This window comes from Lagopus leucura, unplaced genomic scaffold, assembly GCF_019238085.1.
Source record: "Lagopus leucura isolate 7727_CA_CO unplaced genomic scaffold, USGS_WTPT01 Super-Scaffold_100014, whole genome shotgun sequence".
Classification (NCBI taxonomy): Eukaryota; Metazoa; Chordata; class Aves; order Galliformes; family Phasianidae; genus Lagopus; species Lagopus leucura.
This window is the reverse complement of record NW_024962268.1, coordinates 17,735,311-17,753,359: the sequence shown is the minus strand read 5'-3', so window position 1 is coordinate 17,753,359 and position 18,049 is coordinate 17,735,311. Positions and strand designations below refer to the sequence as shown.

General features: G+C 43.8%; 1 protein-coding gene across 1 annotated transcript in view; it reads right to left on the bottom strand.

The window, feature by feature from the left end:
- CCBE1 (collagen and calcium binding EGF domains 1) overlaps positions 1-18,049 on the bottom strand; it is a 90,038-nt gene that overhangs the window by 22,348 nt on the left and 49,641 nt on the right. Inside the window, exon 3 of the mRNA XM_042875435.1 lies at positions 1,619-1,671. Within this exon, the coding sequence (XP_042731369.1) occupies positions 1,619-1,671 (53 nt within the window). The remainder of the gene's footprint in view (positions 1-1,618; positions 1,672-18,049) is intronic.

The window sequence follows — 18,049 nt, the reverse complement described above, 5'->3', positions numbered from 1 at the left end:
AAAGGGTGTAAAGAGACAAAGGGATAGCAGCCACAGCCAGTGGAGAAATTCAATGAATGGCAAAAACCTAGGTTACTAAGATGCAGTTAGTAGGCAGGATTAAGTAAAGTCAGTGGGTACACAGAAATGCTGCTTTCATAATCACCTGAAACCTCAAGAGATGAAAATTAGAACCCTCCTATAATTTGCCATGGCTCTCACTATATTTTCGCTCCCATTACTTCTTCTGCTGTATCCATTATATTTAGTGAAAATAACAGCATATAGAAGTGTTACAATTGACAGGAAAGCAGGAGGCCAGGCTGCAGAGCCCTGGCTTTCTTCCACCCTGAAAGGATTCAGGGGCTTCTTCCTCCTACGCACAGACAGGGTTGAACAAACCCAGCACAACCGTCTCCTCCAAGTGTCTCGCACTGAAGCTATCATCTCACATCGCACACCCTGAGACAAAACTGCAAAAAACACAGAACAAGGATGCCCTTGTGAGCACCGACGATGCCCAAACCTATTCCTCCTCATGGAAGCAGGAAATGTACAACTCCTGTTTTTAAAATATGACATTTAATATCTTCTTTTTTGTACAGATTCCATGAGTGTTTCCAGCCAACAGCAAAGGTACAAAGGACACAAACAAACAAAAAAAGAGACAGCAGGACTGGAGTTTGGTTTATGATCCCCGTTGGCTGGAGACTGAAATCCAAAATTCAGCTAATATCAACAGCTGATATTAACAATGATAATTTGTCACTTTTCTTTTTGAAACATCACCATCTCAAGCTGAGACAACATCCACCTAACCTGTTTTTTTGGAGGAAATGAATTTTAATGTATTGTTGTCTCTGGCCATTTGCTTCTGTGTGGCCACTTCTCCTCTCTTATAACTTCTGAGCCAATTTCACCCAAGGTGGGCAAAGTGTGAGGAGTGATGGCTCTTGAGACTGGGCCGACCAACCAGCAGAGGCCTCCGCCACGGTTAAGGCAGGCAGACCTCAGCTTCTTTCTTACAAGAGATGTGCAATCAACTTCTGAGCACTGGATCCCAGCACTCTCTTTCAAAGCCTCTGGGCAGCCTGTCAGGAGAGACAGATTTCCTTTCCACTGTGAATTTAACCAGCCCCGGTAATTCTCAGTCCCTGTGCCCACAGCCAGAAGATGTGGTGAAAAAGAGGCATGGTATGGTGATGCTTTCCCCTTGCTGCCTGCAGGAAACAGGTGACAAAAGCAGGATTTACTCACCTGGTCACTCCATGCATTTCCAAGTCAAATCTCCTCTGCTAGACCACAGGGGGAGCATGAGCTCCTAGATGCACAGACTGCTCCTGTACACACAGCCAAGAGCAGCATGTGGCTCTGTGTTTGCACCAGGTCCTGTTACAAGATCTGTGCAGCCACACGTACTCAGGGAGGATTAAGGCTTGGCATGCTGAACAAAACTTTTGGAAGATGCTGATTTTTTTATTTTCACAACAATTTCTTGGAAATGGTTCCATGTATGCGGTACAGCCCAGGCTGTGGGATGTATCGGGATGCTCTCCCAGACAGCAGTGCAGAGAATAGAGCACACATGGAAAGACAAATGCACAGGGAAAGGAAAGGTAAGAACAGCAAAACCACATACCTTCAGGGATGCACTGTCCAAGAACAAATTTATAACCCTTACAGCATTTTTTCCTGAAAAATAATAAAACAAAATAATGAATAAATAAACATATTCTCTAAAGCTTGGTGTCTCTTTTAAAAACAGTTACAGATAGGTTATGGTTACAGATGCGATGAACCAAGCCAGCAGAGGATCCTGAACTTTTCTCAGTGTTAAAGAACACAAAGTGGAAAGCCATCACTCAATCCACAGTATCTATGTTGCTCTGCTTGGAGAACTGGAGAGGATCACAGACATCTGAAAATCTTGCTTTTCTGTGTTGAAAGGACACAGCACACCTCAGTGCTGTCCTCACACACAAGCCAGGTTGTAATTTTCTTGATATGCTGAAGGGTGTTTTCAAACATCTGTCATTACAATGTAAACTTGCAGAAAGGGGTAAGGCTCAGCTTGGAGTTCAAACAAGATAAATGTTATCAGTCATTTCTCATCTTTTAATAAAACTGGAAGGTGATAAGTGAAATATATTGAATATTTCATTTGCAGTGAAAAAGTGCATCTTATACGGGCAGCAGGTCAAAACTACAGTGAAGATTCAATAGCATCAGATCCTTTTAGTGTGCCTATGGTATGAAAAAAGTCTAAATGATGAGAAATCAAATGAATTTTTTTACACCAAGCTGTGATGTCCTGTAAGTAAGTGTTCAGCCATATCAGCCTGCTTTCTTTCTAGGCAGCACACTAGAGCAGGATGTTGGTGCCTCTTATCACCCCAAGAGCTGCTGGCTGCAGAGGCTCCTGCAGTGACCTTCAAAGGGCCCCAAGCGGTGATGGCTGGGACTTGCCAGAGAAGCAAGCTACCATTCAGTGTTCTACTCAATACAGTCAACGTGAGGTTCTGGAGGAAAAAGCCCACGTGTTTCACAAATTTGCAATTTTTTACGCTTGCGGATCTGCTGAAATATCCGAAAACATCCATTCGCTCTTATCCTTTCACTCAACAACTGACGTCAAAGAGTGCTAAAGCCACGGCAGTCAATGACACAACAGTCCCCACGACAATCTGCAGCCATCACAAATCATCATTATGTTGAATATAAATCAGCTGTCAGTTGCAACTGACCACTTAAAACAAACAACGCGTTACTCCAAACTATGTAAAAACAAACTTTGGCTCCATATTTTATCCGCTTCCAAAGATTAGCTGGAATATAAATTATGCTTAATGAAGGTTGAACATCTGAAGAGGAAGCCTTGCTTTGTTATGCAAACAGTGGTCCCTCATTAGACTTTTCTCCAAACACTGCTGTGAAGCTTTATCTGCAAGACAAACAAATGTAGGAGGAATGGGTTCAAAGGTGCACTGGGGAGGCTGTTCATACACCACGAGCCACGCCAATGGCTTTCCAAGTGCACATTCGTCTCCTCCTGTCTGCAGAAAGAGGGGAGGCTGATAAAGGGAGAGCTGGGAGATGGCAGAGGAGGGCCATGAGATTCCGGGCTGTGGGTTGTGGCAGCCAAAACAAAAGAAATGGGTGCAGCAGCCGTCTCCATTTCTTCCCTTCTCCCTGGGAATTCCCACCTACTTTCCAGGTTTAGGCCCCTGAAAAGCCCTGGTGTGTCTTGGACAGAACATGCAGAGCTCAGCACACGGCCTGCTCCTGGGGAGGGCTCGCAGCTGGGCACTGTGCTGGAACTGCTCCTCTCCTCTCGAATCACCCAGCTTTTGGTTTTCCCATTGCTAAATTGATTAACTGATAAGGAGATCTGGAAATATTTTCTCCAAACACCTGATTCTTTTTTCCACATAATGAAAGCTTCAAATCAAACCGAAAGAAGTGGTACAGAGGATGGATGCCCTGTTCTCAGGCTTATGCTCCAGAAATTCCCCATCATACTCAGTTCCCAGCTCAGGATTATGGATCTCTTTGAGCACAGCCTGTGCTCAGCAGCAAGCTTCAGACACCAGCATGATTTTGCCAAGGAAAGTGCTACTTCAGGGTTAACACACAGGAAATACACCAATACCCATTTCCCTGAACATGACATCGCAACCTTGGGATTCCTGCATACTTTCCACATTCCTGAGGAGAAATCTGTCAAAATGATAGACATGTGAGCTGATCATTAGCAAAGGCATTTTAATAGCAATACTCATTTCCAGACATCCAGCTGCAGGTTGACATGTCTAATCAAAGTTGCACAGCAGCGATCTCATTACACAGGCCGAGAGGGAAGAGAGGGTCCCCACTGATAATTTTAGCTACTGAATAACTTTCAGGTCAGCAGTTGCTACGCAGCCGTGCTTGCAAGCATGCAGCAAACACCAACACATACACAGCTGGGCAAGAAGATCAGTCTCTGAAATATGGAACCACAGGGAAATTAAGTTGTTTCATTAACATTAAGGATTGTTTTCAAAAGGAGGAACTCTCAGGACTTTTTGTTACAGATTTAAAGGGGAGCTTCAGCAGTTGGAAGGAGGAGAGCGGCCCTACAGGTTTTGATTTAGGGTCAAGCGTTTTAGACCAATAAATCTGAGAGGATATAACTCTGTTCAGCTTTCCACTTGTTCCTCCTATACCCAACACACCAATGCACTGGCACAGCCCCCGGCCTCCATGTAGCTGCTCGATAGCATCACCCCAGAGAGTCAGGACGAAAGGCAAGATGCAAGGAATGTGGCTTGATTAAGCCATTGCTTTATTAAGTTAGCTTATCTGGGTGCTATCAGCAGTAACTCATGCTAGGTCCAGGCTAGGACCCCTTCCCATAATTGTTCCCACCTGGGGCAGGGCTGCCACCACCCGCAGCCCAGCTCTTGGTCTGTGCTGGGACACTGGTAGCGGTGCCACGGAGACTGGGGAATGCTGAGCCAGGAAAACACAGCTGTGGGAGACAGAGGGAAGGGTTCGGGTGCTGTCACAGCTGGAATATATTACAAGTGCAAATAATGGCAGGATAGCAATTGAAGGAATTGAGAATTAATCTGTATCTGTTGGCAGTAGAGTGGCAGTGACTACAGAGCTTGACTTCAGCAGAAGAGGTTGAAAAAAAAAAGGTGGGAAAAATATGGAGAGAAAGGTAGGGATGGAAAAACCCAAAGCTTCATACAATTTTATTTATTTATTCATTATTTCAAATGAAAATAACACGTCAAGGAAGTTCTTGCTAAATATGTCAAAAGTAGAAACGGAAGAGCACACTCCAGGAAATATTTGTCTCATAGGAATGAAGGAGACACAGAAATCCCCATGGCGAGTCAGAAAGTGAGTTCCCAAAGTAAAATATTATCTTTGTTATATCCTGACCACAAATGCAATCAAGCAGCCAGTGCAAAAGACTCTCCCATCTTTGTATCTTATGTGGTGGAACTGTGTCAAAATAGCAAACTAAAAGCAAGAAAGCCTGCAGCATGCCAACAAGGTGCTCAAGACTTCATTAAAAGAGTGAAACCTGAAAGTGTTCCACGCCAACTGCCAGAACTCTGAGAACATCATCTGTTGTCAGATGACAGCTCCATTTGGCAGGGGTGGCTCCAAGGACAAGCCAGCATTTTCATGGAAAGCCAATGCTCCTCTTGACAAATGTAATTAATGAAAAAACACATTTCTTATTGGGAAAAGGTAGACTTTTTTTTTTTTTTTTAACAAGGCTTTTTTGGACAATTTTAGACAATACAGGACTAGGGCTGTATGTTGAAGATGTGAGTTTGCAAAGGCCATGGCACAGCTGCCTTTAATTGCAGCATGTGGACTTTGCTGGAGCGGCTCCTTGTTGGGCCTGCTTCGTGTTTCTCTTTGATCATCCTGGCTTGCAGAAATACAGAATGCAGCAAAAATGCAGACAGAAAATACAACAATTAACTTTCCAAAGATAATTAGCTATGTAAACAAGCCAACAAGGTATCTTAAAAAAACACCTACCCCCTCCCACCCCTTTTTTCACCCTGTATGCTATACAGAATTTGAATGTAAGCCAGGTCTGTCTGCCAAAACACGTACGGACAAAACCCATCTGCAGTGCGGGTGCATTAAGACAGAAGCTCAGTAGCTGCATGTAGTTTTGCCATAATTCACACAGAGAGTAGATTTATGGCAAGATGGTGTAAAACTGAAGCAACGTGCTTTAATTTTGTTTGCCTTTCCGTGGGATACATACCAAAATCTTGAGTAAGAGAGGGTGGCCTTCTTGCAGACGCTCACTCAGCATACACTTTGCCACGATTTCCAGACTTAGCCCTTTTTCATAGTTTTGTAAAGAGATGATTTATGTCCACCCTGGGTGCAAGGCAAGGTCTAATGCCAGCCTTACCCTCTCCAGTGAACAGCACAGGGCACACTAGGAAGTGCAGTATCGTCTGTGAGCACAGTGGGCATATATGTGCTGCTCTGTTTCTCTTGGTGAAGTGAATAGAGCAGTATCCACCCGGCAGCCACAGAGACCCACCTTCACCAGAAAGCTGAAGCTCTGACCTCTGGGAGCAAATCACTGCAGGCACATACGTGGTTTTTCTGAAGGTCAGATTTTGAGTAATCGCACGAATCTCAGTCACGTTTCTCATCAGCTCCTGCAGTCCAATAACTGTAATCATATATTACTGTTCTCTTCTTAAAAAGAAAAAAATCCACCCCACAATCCTGCTATTGCTTTTTGCTCAGTTCTGGTTATAAAAACAGACACAAGAACTGGAGTTCCATTCTACTTGTTGTTAATGGGCAATCTTTGATAAGATTCATAATTCCTGGGCTCCTCTGTTGCAAACATGAGCCAGGGACCAGATCCTCTTCTGGCAAACACCTCTGCTGAATGACTCTGGGGGCCTGTGTCAGGTCCTGCCTGGGGCGGCTCTGGTTGATGCTCTCAGACATGACCTTTGGCTGCTCCTTATTGTAATGTATTGTTTATGGACTCCTCTTGCAGCTGCTGATGTATGTCATCTTTTTTATGGTCAAGGGGAGTTTTTATGGAGCAGAAACGGCGGTTCCTTTTTCTCAAGAGGGACCTTCCATGTGGATGGGATGATCTCTGGCCTCTGCAGAGCACACTGTGAACGCGCGAAGCACCTTTCTCTTTGAAGCAGTGAAAAACAACTTGAAGGGGTGCAAGAAATGCTCCACCCTGCGTGGGTACTGGTGGGGCTCAGAGAGCTGCACGCAAGTGGGGAATGCACACAAAGCAGAACAACAGAGTTTGGGGGAAAAGTGGCCTGCAATCCCCAGAGGTCATCCCATTTGGATTACTTCAGGACTTTTTGGTGTAGGGTAAGGTTTTGGTTGATTTGGTTTGTAGAATCACAGAACATCCTGAGTTAGAGGGGTCCCACAAGGGTGACTGAGCCCAACTCCTGGCTCCAAACCCAATGTCTGCAAGTACTGTTCTGATGCTCTGTCATCTCCAGCAGCTCAGTGCCATGCCCACAGCCCTGGGCAGGCTGTACCATGCCTACCGCTCTCTGGAGCACAGCTTTTTAATAATCCCCCAGCTCCTGGCACAGCTCCATACCATTCCCTTGGGCCCTGTTTCTGCCACCAGTGACCTCAAAAGGCAATTACCCCTGTGGACACTGGAAAAGACATTTCTTGTACATTTTATATAGATGGGAACATCATCCTCAACATCACACACTGACTCCCTCAGCACTGAGCTGTACTGTCCTCCATTTTTTCTTTTCTTAATGCAAAGGAATGCTCATGTGGTTTATTGCTAGATAGCATGTCAAAAATAACAGAATGATTAAATAAAAAACTTTTGACAGAATTCATCTGTTTAGACTCAGCTTAATACACATGCTGTCAGCTTTGTCTTACACTCTTTTCTAACAAATTTATTTTATATTTTGGCGTTGACCCAAGAAAATGATTTTGTTTAGTTTCAGGGATGAAACTGGAATGGATTTTGCAGAATCAAATTAATGTTTAACAGGTGTGAAGTTTGAGGGGAAGAAAAAAATGAATTTAGTGCAAAGATGGCACAGTTTACATGTGCTGCATAGTCTGATGATCTGAAAGAGTAAATAATGCAGTAGCCTAATGAGCTGGAAGAGTATAACACATCCTCACAAATACATTTCATTTTCTGCTCAGCTTACTCTAGGGAACCTGCTTCAGCAGGGTTTGGACCAGATGATCAGTCTGATGGATCAGATGAAGTGCCTTCCAACCTCTACAATTCTGTGTTCTACGGTTTTCATTTGTTAAAACAAGCATTCTTCTACATTTCAGTTAAAGTGATCTAAAATTAAGCCTGTGTTTTAGAATAACTTACTGGTCTGAGATTTAAAGCCAAAAAAGTGAGCAAATGGCATTTTCTTGGTCCACTTCTGACTTTGAATTGGAAGACTGTTTGCCAAATTTCCTTCTAGCCCCATAAACAGCAACGCCTGCAGACAGCTCATGCTTAGCAATGGATGGACACAAAGGTGAGTACAGGATGGTCGGAGTAGATAATCTTAGTGGTCTTTTCCAGCCTTAACATTTCTGTGGTTCTATGATCATAGCATATCTATCTTACTCCTTGTATTCTTAAACTCCCACAACTTTCATTTTGTGGCTCCAATTCCTGACCAAATAGCCCTGAGAGAGAGATGCAGAGCAATAATTTCCTTCAGAAGGGAGGCAAAGGCAGCACCGTGCTGCAGGAGCTGCGCTGGCTGGCGGCAGGGCTCGTGCTCCGTCACTGGAGTCAAACAGCAATAAAGTGCTGGCAAGCTCTCAGATTGAATGCAGTCCAATCCAGTCCTGTTTACATGGTATCTATCATCAACACGATCATGAAAATGCTGCATAAGCAATGTCTAATAAATGTGTTTTGATAAACAGTGGAAGGCAAGCGCATTCTATGCAAGCATGCATAGAAAAGCTCATCATAGAAACAAAAGCAAGGAAGTAGTTTTCTAAAACTAGTTCTCCGAACAGGACTCAGGCAAGCTAGTAGCTTGGTCTGTGTTCACTCAGGGGAGCTGCTGTGTAAGAATCTGATCCTGATTCTGCAGACATCACTTTGCCATGAACACACACCAGGTGGGAGACAGGCTGATACGCCAAGACTGAGGATTATGCTTAGGCACGCGCTCAGCCCCGAGGGTGGGCTACAATTGCACTTTTATGAAGAACAGTTGTGGATAATCACTTGTGGCATAAACTTACCCAATTCTGTCCGACATTTGTCACTGCAGACAGCTGCAAGCCTCTTTCTGGTTTGGATGGGTTCAGGATTTGACTGAAGTCTGCTTCCCCCATAGGTACGTCAGCCACCTATCCCCACAGGCATGCACAGATATAACCCCAGCTTTTCATGTGAAATTCTAAGAATACGTATCTCAGAAACAATTTTCAAGCATAAAGGGAAAATTTGTAGTGGTTTTTGAAATTCAGCTCTGGGAAGAAAGCAAACAAATAATCCCAGCTCGTGATTTTAATAGACTAGGTCTGCACACAGCCAGACACAAAGACATCAGCTTTCAGGAAAGTCAAATACCATGGAAAATAATTTCAGAAAGATGCAGTTGTTCTCTACATGGTTACCCATGTTGAGATGACATCAACAAAGTGTGAGTGTCATGATGACCACTAGGTATGGAAGCTCTACCTCTACCCTGCTGAAAGGACAGGGAAAGCTTAGATTGGATGTCAGGGGAAGTTCTTTACAGAGAGAGTGGTGAGGTGCTGGAACAGACTGCTCAGAGAGGCTGTGGATGCTCCATCCCTGGAGGTGTGCAAGGCCAGGTTGGATGGGGCTCTGGGCAGCCTGGTCTACTATTAAATGTGCAGGTTTGTAGCCCTGCATGTGGTGGGGAGGTTGCAACTTGGTGATTCTTGGGGTCCCTTCCAATCCAAGCCATACAATCATCCTATAATACTAGGACAGCTTTCGCCATGCAGATACAGGGGATGGTGCAATCTTATCACAGATTAATGAGGAAAACACAGGCACGAAGGATCACTACAGCAAGATCTATCGTCTTTGTGATCTCCAGCATGGACAGGACAATTTCAACAAGATTCTACTATTCCAACATTCTACTGAGTGCTCTGGTCTTTCCCACCTAGTGATGAAAGCAAAATCAAATAGGACACTGCTGTGCATAGTCGGATATCTCACAGGTAAATTTTCTCCACTTTGACTTCTGAGATGTGCTCAAGCCTGTCTCTATTTTTCTCTGCCCACCTTAGTGCCTGAAAGTTAAGAGGTGATATACTTTCACTTCTCTGCTTATATCAAAGCCAAAAAGCTGACGAATCAAATGGCTGCAATCCAAAAGTCTGTTTCCCCTCAACAATCAACACTTTTTTATAAGGAAATCACAGCAAATAGCTTCAACCTTGATGTTTCAATGCAAGAAAAAGGTTGCATATATCTTCTGTTTTCAACACACATGCTTTGTAAGACTGAAAAAGAATAGCCATCTAATTTTATGCTCCATGAATCACATAAGGGTGCTTAACAGCCACTTATGGAAAAGGGTTTTTATCCTTCCAATACTGGCTTAGAGTCACGAAGGGCACGACCCTGCTTCAGCTGCAGCCAAGGGGACTTTTCCAGTTAAGGCTTCAGACATGTTATTGGAAATCCAAGGGGAAAAAAAAGCATAACATTAGAAGAACAGATTCACAGCATAAAAAGCAGCAAGGAATCTTTGGAAAGCACCTGATTCAAGGAGTGTGAGATGCTCAGAGGTCCTCCCAGATGGATGTCGTCAAGTGTGGATAACTGTCTCAACCCCCTGAAAACGTCTTCCAGCACATAACCACTAATTGTGCATCTTTCCCTTTTTGACTACCTAAAACACCTCTTGCTGCACTTACAGCTCTGGTCACATATCTTTTTCTTATGCATGTCTGACATGCTTTACCTTCCCTATAGCACTCCATTTGGTAGCCCCAGTGCTCCCTCCTCTCCAGCTGGGCTCCTCTCCAGCATGATGCACTCCAGGCCCTGGACATCCCAGCTCTACTTTTCTGGTAGGTGCACAAAACTGCAAGTAACCAAATCAAACATCACCACAACAGGTGTTTGTTAAAACAGATTAAAGACATGGGAAACCAGACAAATTCAAACAAAAAAGAAAAAAAAAAAAAAGGAAGAGGAAAGAAATGATTTGCTAAATTGCAACAGAACTGCAGCTCTAGTGCCCTTCCACTGTCTTATCTTTCTCTTCATTTTCACAATAAAATCTTAAAGGGAGAAAAAATGAAAAAAGTAGTAAAACTCGAATGAAAAACAAACAATGCTATTTGTCACAAGCATATTTTCAGACAAAAGAGTGGGCCAACTCTGATCTCTATCTAGGCAACAAGACCAAGTCAAAATTGTACTGCTTTCAACATCATCATCAGCAATGGAATTAACTTCTTAGTGTAAGCCCTTGGAAACTTCTTAAGACACTAAAAAAGATACTATTTCAAGAGCATTTCATGGATCCAGATGTTTCTCTCCTTTTCCCTTCTCTTTTATTGTTCCCACAGAAGACCTTGTAAAAGCTGAAACTGCTTATTAAGTACACAGACTTAATGAATTAGACAAGGAAAGAAATAATTCTTAATATAACATGATCACAAGCCAGATCTGTGCTTGTTGTCTATAGATACGCTAGCAAAATGCTCTCTATACACAGAGCAGCCTCAGACAGCACAGGATCTGTCTCCATCAGCGTGCAGAAAAGATTTGTTTTTAAAACAACACAGTATGAAACTGCTGAATTATGCAGTGACTGCACCACGACCACAGCACCAAGGATTATTTTTAGAGGCATACATCTGCAGGTTATTTTTTGCAAGGCAGGGTGGATGGAGCAAATCCTGAAGCAATTCACTCAGCAGAGAAGCATCGCTGGAGTGAGCTGTTATTTATATGGTGTCACGACAGCACTTGGTATCTGCTGCTGCTGCTGCTGCTGGGATGCAGCACAGTGCCCACAGTGCCCTCTTGTCTCCTCCAGGTCGTGGAAAGTTCATAAAGCAGTGTTTTGATGTGGCACTTTGTTTAGCTCATCTGTTAAAAATGGCAGGCGCTGGAATGCAATCCAGCACTTCTTCCTGCCAGCAACAGGGCTGCGGGGACTTCAGCATGGCGCGTGCTCTTCATGCCATACCCTCCACCCAAGGGGGCATCCCACACTTCTGGAATTCATGAGCAGGTGGGCAGCATGAGACCATTCTTAAAAACAAAAGCAAAGTTTTCTGAAGCTTCCTTCCATTTCTTCACTACACTGCGCCCCACACGTGGCTCAGCTTGCGAGACAGAGACTGAACTTGGTGTCTCTTACCCATCAGCCACATACTAATTGTATGAGCAACCATACCATCTCTTAACCCAGCAAACCACAACCCGAGTACACTTCCTATTGCCTAATTTAACTCTGACACCAGCTGCTGCTTCTCCCAGTCCATTCCCCATCTGAATGCTGGAAGAGAATCTCAGCCCAGAATAACCTACTGAGGTTGAACTCATGGTTTTTATGATGACATGCAACAAATTTATTTTGCCATGTGTTTCACTGGAGGTTACAGCCACCCACCCTGCCTGCCTGCTATTTGCATGCTCAGCCCATCGCAGCCATCCTCAGCCCCTGCTTTCCCTCCAATCCACCGCACAAAAACTGGGGATGGGCTCTCCTCACATGTGTGGTGATGCCTGATGGTCTGAGATGGGACAAAGAGGCACTCTTCTTTGCTCATTTAGGAAATACACAATGGATGAAATGAGCCTGAGGAAAAGCAAGGAGCGCTGCTGGAATGGAGAACTGAATGCAAGAAAGAAACACTTCTGGGACAGACAAGGGACTGAGGGGCAAGGCTACAAACCCAAGTCATCATCAGACAAGCAGCAAAGAGATCCTGCAGGAGTGGGGATCACTTGCGACCGGGGGGGTCTCGAGGCTGCTGGCTTCTGGGAAGCAACTTGCATAACTTCTCACTGCTTGATACTAGAAAACAACAACCAGTCCCTGTGCCACCCAGCTTTAAAAACACTAAATCCTTTACTCATCTAAACAGATCAGCCCTGTGAAGGGAAAACTGCATGGTCAGGATCTGTGAGCTTGCCAAACTCACGTTGCTTGGGAAGAAAGAAGCGGTGTTGGGCAAGTTAGCCCCTGAATGAGAGAAAGCAAACCATAAGGACATGGCCCAGAGTGCAGCGGGTGGTGAAGGTCTGTGTTTCAAATGGAAAAACATATTTTGTTACTGCTTGGTAGCAATAAAAGCTGATGAACTCATAAACTTTAATTTCAGTTTATATATTAAGAAATAAATGATGAAATAGTAAATTGCATCACTACATAAACATGTAAAGAAATAGAGCTTGGCATTCTCCTAACAAGTTGTCCAATTTTAGCGTTCTGTTGAGACCTATGCAAAGTAGCATGTGATGCTTCTAGCTGTCATTTTGACATCACTGGTACAAAAAACTCACCCTTGTTAATGTATTTTTAAAATTAATGAGTAGATTAATTAATTTGCTGTTGGCTTGCAGTCTTTTATATTTGCCCTCATATTAATTAGGCATCACAAGCGAAATATGATCGCATTTTCAGGTCTAATTATACTGATACTCCCTGTCTCAAATCCAGCAAACCAGAACTGGGGCTGGCAGACTGGTACCAGTTGCAGGCAAATATGATGTGATCATTGGAGAAACTGTGGCATTTCAAGCACCCAAACTGGCTCAAAAGTTGGACTCAGAAGCAAGAAAGTAGTACCTCATGTTTTCAGCAGTTCAGCACAGTGTCAATTTTTGCTGGCTGAATTTTGTGCATTTCCGCAAAAACCTTTTCTGAACAGCTTGTAAACCTGACCAAGCCTGAAAGCTGTGGCTGTGGCTTCGGCAGAGTCACCACTCACAAGCAGTGGCAGATGCCACATGGATGGATTGCTTATTTCCATTGGACGATTGCAACCCTGGTGACAGAAATGAGCTGTCACCGCCATCTAAAGCAAACAGCAAAACTAAAGGGGAAAGTTTGGGTGATTTTGTTCTATTAATTCACGGTCTTCTAAAGTGTTTTGTGCTATGACCATTGTTACCGAGACGTTTTCAGGTTGAATCCTTACTTCAGTAAATACAAAGTAGACCAACTGCAAAAGAAGTCTAAGAGATAGGGAAGTGATGCATTTTTTCTGTCTGATTCACCCTGACCAGTGTGATGTTGGGTGACAGTCACTTCAGCCCTCCCCAGGTTAATCTTAGCCCTCCCTCATAAGCACAGGTTGTCTTCAAAAAAAGCTGTCCCCGGTGGAGGCCTGGTGCTGGTCTGCCTCAGCCTTCAGAGACAACATTAAATTCAGACCTGAGGTTAAAACAATATCCGCAAAGACAGCATAAGCATTACATGTTTCACACCTCCTTTCCTCTCAGAATATACAAATTGCATCTGTCTGTACTGCTGCTAAATTCCAGTTCATGTCTATGCAGCACCTGTGAGATGCCTCTGAGCCACTGTTCACACCAATGCACTCTTTGGAGGTAATATTTCATGCAGAATAGTAGGAACTGCTTTTTTTTGTTTGCTATACTGTTCACAAGTTGACTTTTTTCCCAAAGGACTCAAAGGAAGAAAACCCAACATTTTTACAGCCTGAGATATCAATCTGATTCTACAAAGTTGTCTGAAAGTGTTAATATTATATCTGGCATACTCTGCTTGGAATAGAAGTTTGGCTCATGGTGTAAAGCAGACTCCCCCACACACATACATGGAAGGTCTCATACTCCAAACTGAAATGAATATCACCCACATTCCTTGGGAAAATGTACTTCTCTGTTCAGAACTTTCCCCCTTTTTCTACCTAATGATGTGCGTTTATCACTATTCAACCCAACAGGCACAGCGTGTATTGCAATCTCACCATCTGCACCATTTACATTCCCAAACATGGAATCTCAGCCAGATGTCTGACTTATCTCCAAGGCTCTGACTTTGGGCATATGGCTTTTATTTAAATTAATTGCAGTACTAGCAGAAATCCAGTATCTATTACCCATCACAACGGCAGATAATGACTCAGAATAAATTTGTCGAGCCTTCTATCGTTGCTCACACAAACCCTTCTATGGATGAACTGCAATAACTTAAGTCCGATGAAAGCCAGGTAAGATATTATGCAGAATACCTCACCCCAGATTAAGCTTGCAATGCATAATGAGTAGAAGAGAAGAGTGAGCCCTGCTCAGCAGCAATCAATGTCATCTCATACAGGGAGTCCATAAGTGGAAAACAATCTTGCTCCTACTTACACATGGAGCTGTGGCTCTTTCTGAAAACTCATGTGGTGCTTTCTGGCCCTGAATCCTGTGCTTTCCCTTCAAATGAAACCTATACCTTCATTTAGAAATATGTAGTTTTACATGTTTTTCTCTGATTGGGATTTCTGGAGCTCTTTACATGCCCAATTATTACTGGTAGTAGTAATAATACGTTTCTACTTCCATGATGTTAACCACTGGAGTATGACAGCTGTAAATAGAAGCTAAGTTCAACATCAAGAGATATCCAAGAAAACTGATAGCTCCTTTCTTAGCTTTGTCAGACTCTTTAGTTAAATCCTTAAATTTACCACCAAATGAGCACTGTTCTTCAAATTTCACAGCAGAAACGTGTCATTATTTTCACTAGACTGACACCAAAGTGTCTCTGGCAAGGACCAGAATCCCAAATCTTTATGCAAAGCTTGGCCAAAAGAACGATCCCAATCCAAATATATTTTCAAGCCGGAGCTAAGACGTGGCATGGCAGGCATTTACACTCAGACCAGGATAGAGTTTTACACATCAGCATATTGTCAGCAGAATAATCAATGCCATCCCGTCCTTCATGACAGTTATACATGATTTTCTGTGAAGCACCTGAAATTCATCTCAAACTCACCCCACCAGGCTGACTGACTGCGGGTTCCTCTGTGCTCAGAGGAGTGCAATAGGCACTTCCATTGAGTGCTCAACCTCATCATGGCATGGCACATCTCCAAATTTCCTAGGCATTCATGTCCCCGTTTTCTGCAGGGCTACCTGATTTTTTAAACTGTATTTCACCATTTCCTTGCTGTGCAAGGGGAGGTGGAAATAAATGACATGAAGAAGAAATCAACACAACCAACAAGAGACTGGCACCTTGTTGCTTTCATTCTCCAGCTGGGATGATGTTGCATCAGCAGAACATCACTGCTTTTGGGCCTCCATGGAAACACCTCCAGAATCAGACCCAGAAAAACAACAAAGTCTGCCATATGTTTTTGAAGGCTGAATCATAACAGAGAGCCATAACATATGCATGTGTTAACACTGGTTTTGCTTAACCGGTAAGTGCTGAAACTTTCATGTGTTTATAAGTTTTCTGTTGTGTGACTTTATATGGACCACCATTCCCAATGCACCAAGTTCCCTTTCAGAGCTCCTTGAAGCTCTCAGGATCACAACATTTTTCCCCTGCGTTTTTCCAACACCTGAGTCAGTGAGGAATGTGCGAACACAGACCTGTCAATGGGATGAGTGCCTGCATCCCCTGCTGCACACACACATTGCTCTGCCCTGCTCTGTGTTCTCCACATCCTATGACCGTGGGGTAACATGGGGATGATGGAACTCGTATCTCCCAGTAGGATGTTGCAGAAAGGCAGTGAAGAGGTGACAGATCCCACTACCACTGTCACCCACAGAAGGGTGGGCAGGGGATCCCTGCCCCTCCACAAGCAATGAAGCTGTTAAGGGAATATCTGAGATCCTACAAAGGTGATGAATTAACTTCCTGCAGATAAAGCCCAGAAGTTTTATGCCACCACTTACAAAGTCATCAGCTTTTCAGAGTTGACATTTCTGAGGAGATTTAGCTGTTGCATTTTGACAGCGGTGGCACAGAAGAGCAAAATAGTCAAGACAGCTCTCGTTAGAGCTGGGCAGTAAATTACATGCTCTGCTCCATCCACTGAGAAATGTTTATCATCTGTTGCCAAAAACCACAGCGCCCTGGTGTTTCCTCGGGCTTGCTTTCCATTTCTCCAGCCACCGAGGAGGCTGTTCCCCTTGGGAAGTCTCATTTAGAATAAACAGTTCTTTATGTTCATTATCATAATTCCCAGGGAATAGGCTGGAGGTAGCTAATTAGCAATTAAGTGTGACCGACTGGGCAGCCCGGGCGCACCATGCAGGACCAGCTGATGTGTGAGTGCATCTTCCAGCTGCAGTGAACCCGTGACTCGTCCTGTGGCCTTGAGGACAACAGGGCTTTCTTTCTCTTTTTCTTTTTCTTTTTCTTCTTTTTTTTTTTTTTCCCTTTCTTTTTTATTTTTAGAGAAAAACATTTCACTGTGTGTGGGGAAAAAGCTAACAATAGTACCATTTCAGGAAATGACTAATTGCTAGGAAAAAAGCAGAAAGAACCTGAGTCAAAGTGTTTCAGTTCCGCACTGAGGAGCAGTGTTCCTGCATCAGGATTGACTGATTCCAAAACCCCAAGTATAGGTGTTTGTGGGGCAGCCTAAACTACATCCCTTGACTTTATTTTTCCATTTCATCCTCTGAGCCCTGCAAAGCACACAGGGATGCTCATGCCATCCCCAGCTGTGCATACCCAGAGATTTGGATGACAACCACAGCATGGCACAGTGGGGGTGCTGGACCTGGTCCATCACTCAGCCAGGAAGGGAAAAGCAGCAGAGATAAGGGACCCCCCTCAGAGCGGGCCTGGTTTAAATCCCAGCACAACTAAACATTTCACACATTTCGGAGTTACTCCTGGACTTCTCCAGCAGCACAGATTTTTGGTTGTTTAATGCCTTCGCTCTTGATTTAACTCAACTCCTAGTAATAGGGGCAAATCTCCTCTCATTAATATGGCTTGTTAAAAGATCACAGCAATCCCTCTACAGATTTTAAATCCACAAGTTGAGACTATATTGACCTGCTCAAGGCAGCAGCAGGTTGACAAAAATCACACTGCTGCTCCAGCTCTTCTGCAAGCTGGGTTTGGATCTGTTGGGTGCACTACCCAAAACAGCTTCTCGCTAGGGTACAACTCAACTGCTGCCTGAGGTTTTGTGACAGGCTCAGGGATTGGCTCACTTTGGATATCACTAAGATTTCAAAGTCCCACAAAGACAGTTTTCCAATTCGAATGGCCTGCAGGAAATCTTTGTAACCCATGAGACTGAATCAAAACAGCATTTTTAACAAATCTTGTTCAAGTTATTTTTTTCCATTACTGATCTCTCCCCAGATCATTATTTACTTATATATTTTTTGCTACTTAGAAATGCAGAGGGAGAGGACGAATGCATCAGCCAGCAATTCACTGAGGATCACCTCTGGAAATGCTGTTGGCTTCTCGCTCAGCAAGGAGAGGTTGATGTAGGAGTGTCTAATTCAGAAAGGCAAGCAAGAGAAGGGCATCATTTCACAGAAAAGCACAGAGATGGCCAAAACTCTTATACAACACAGAAGGATCTGTGGTGTGGT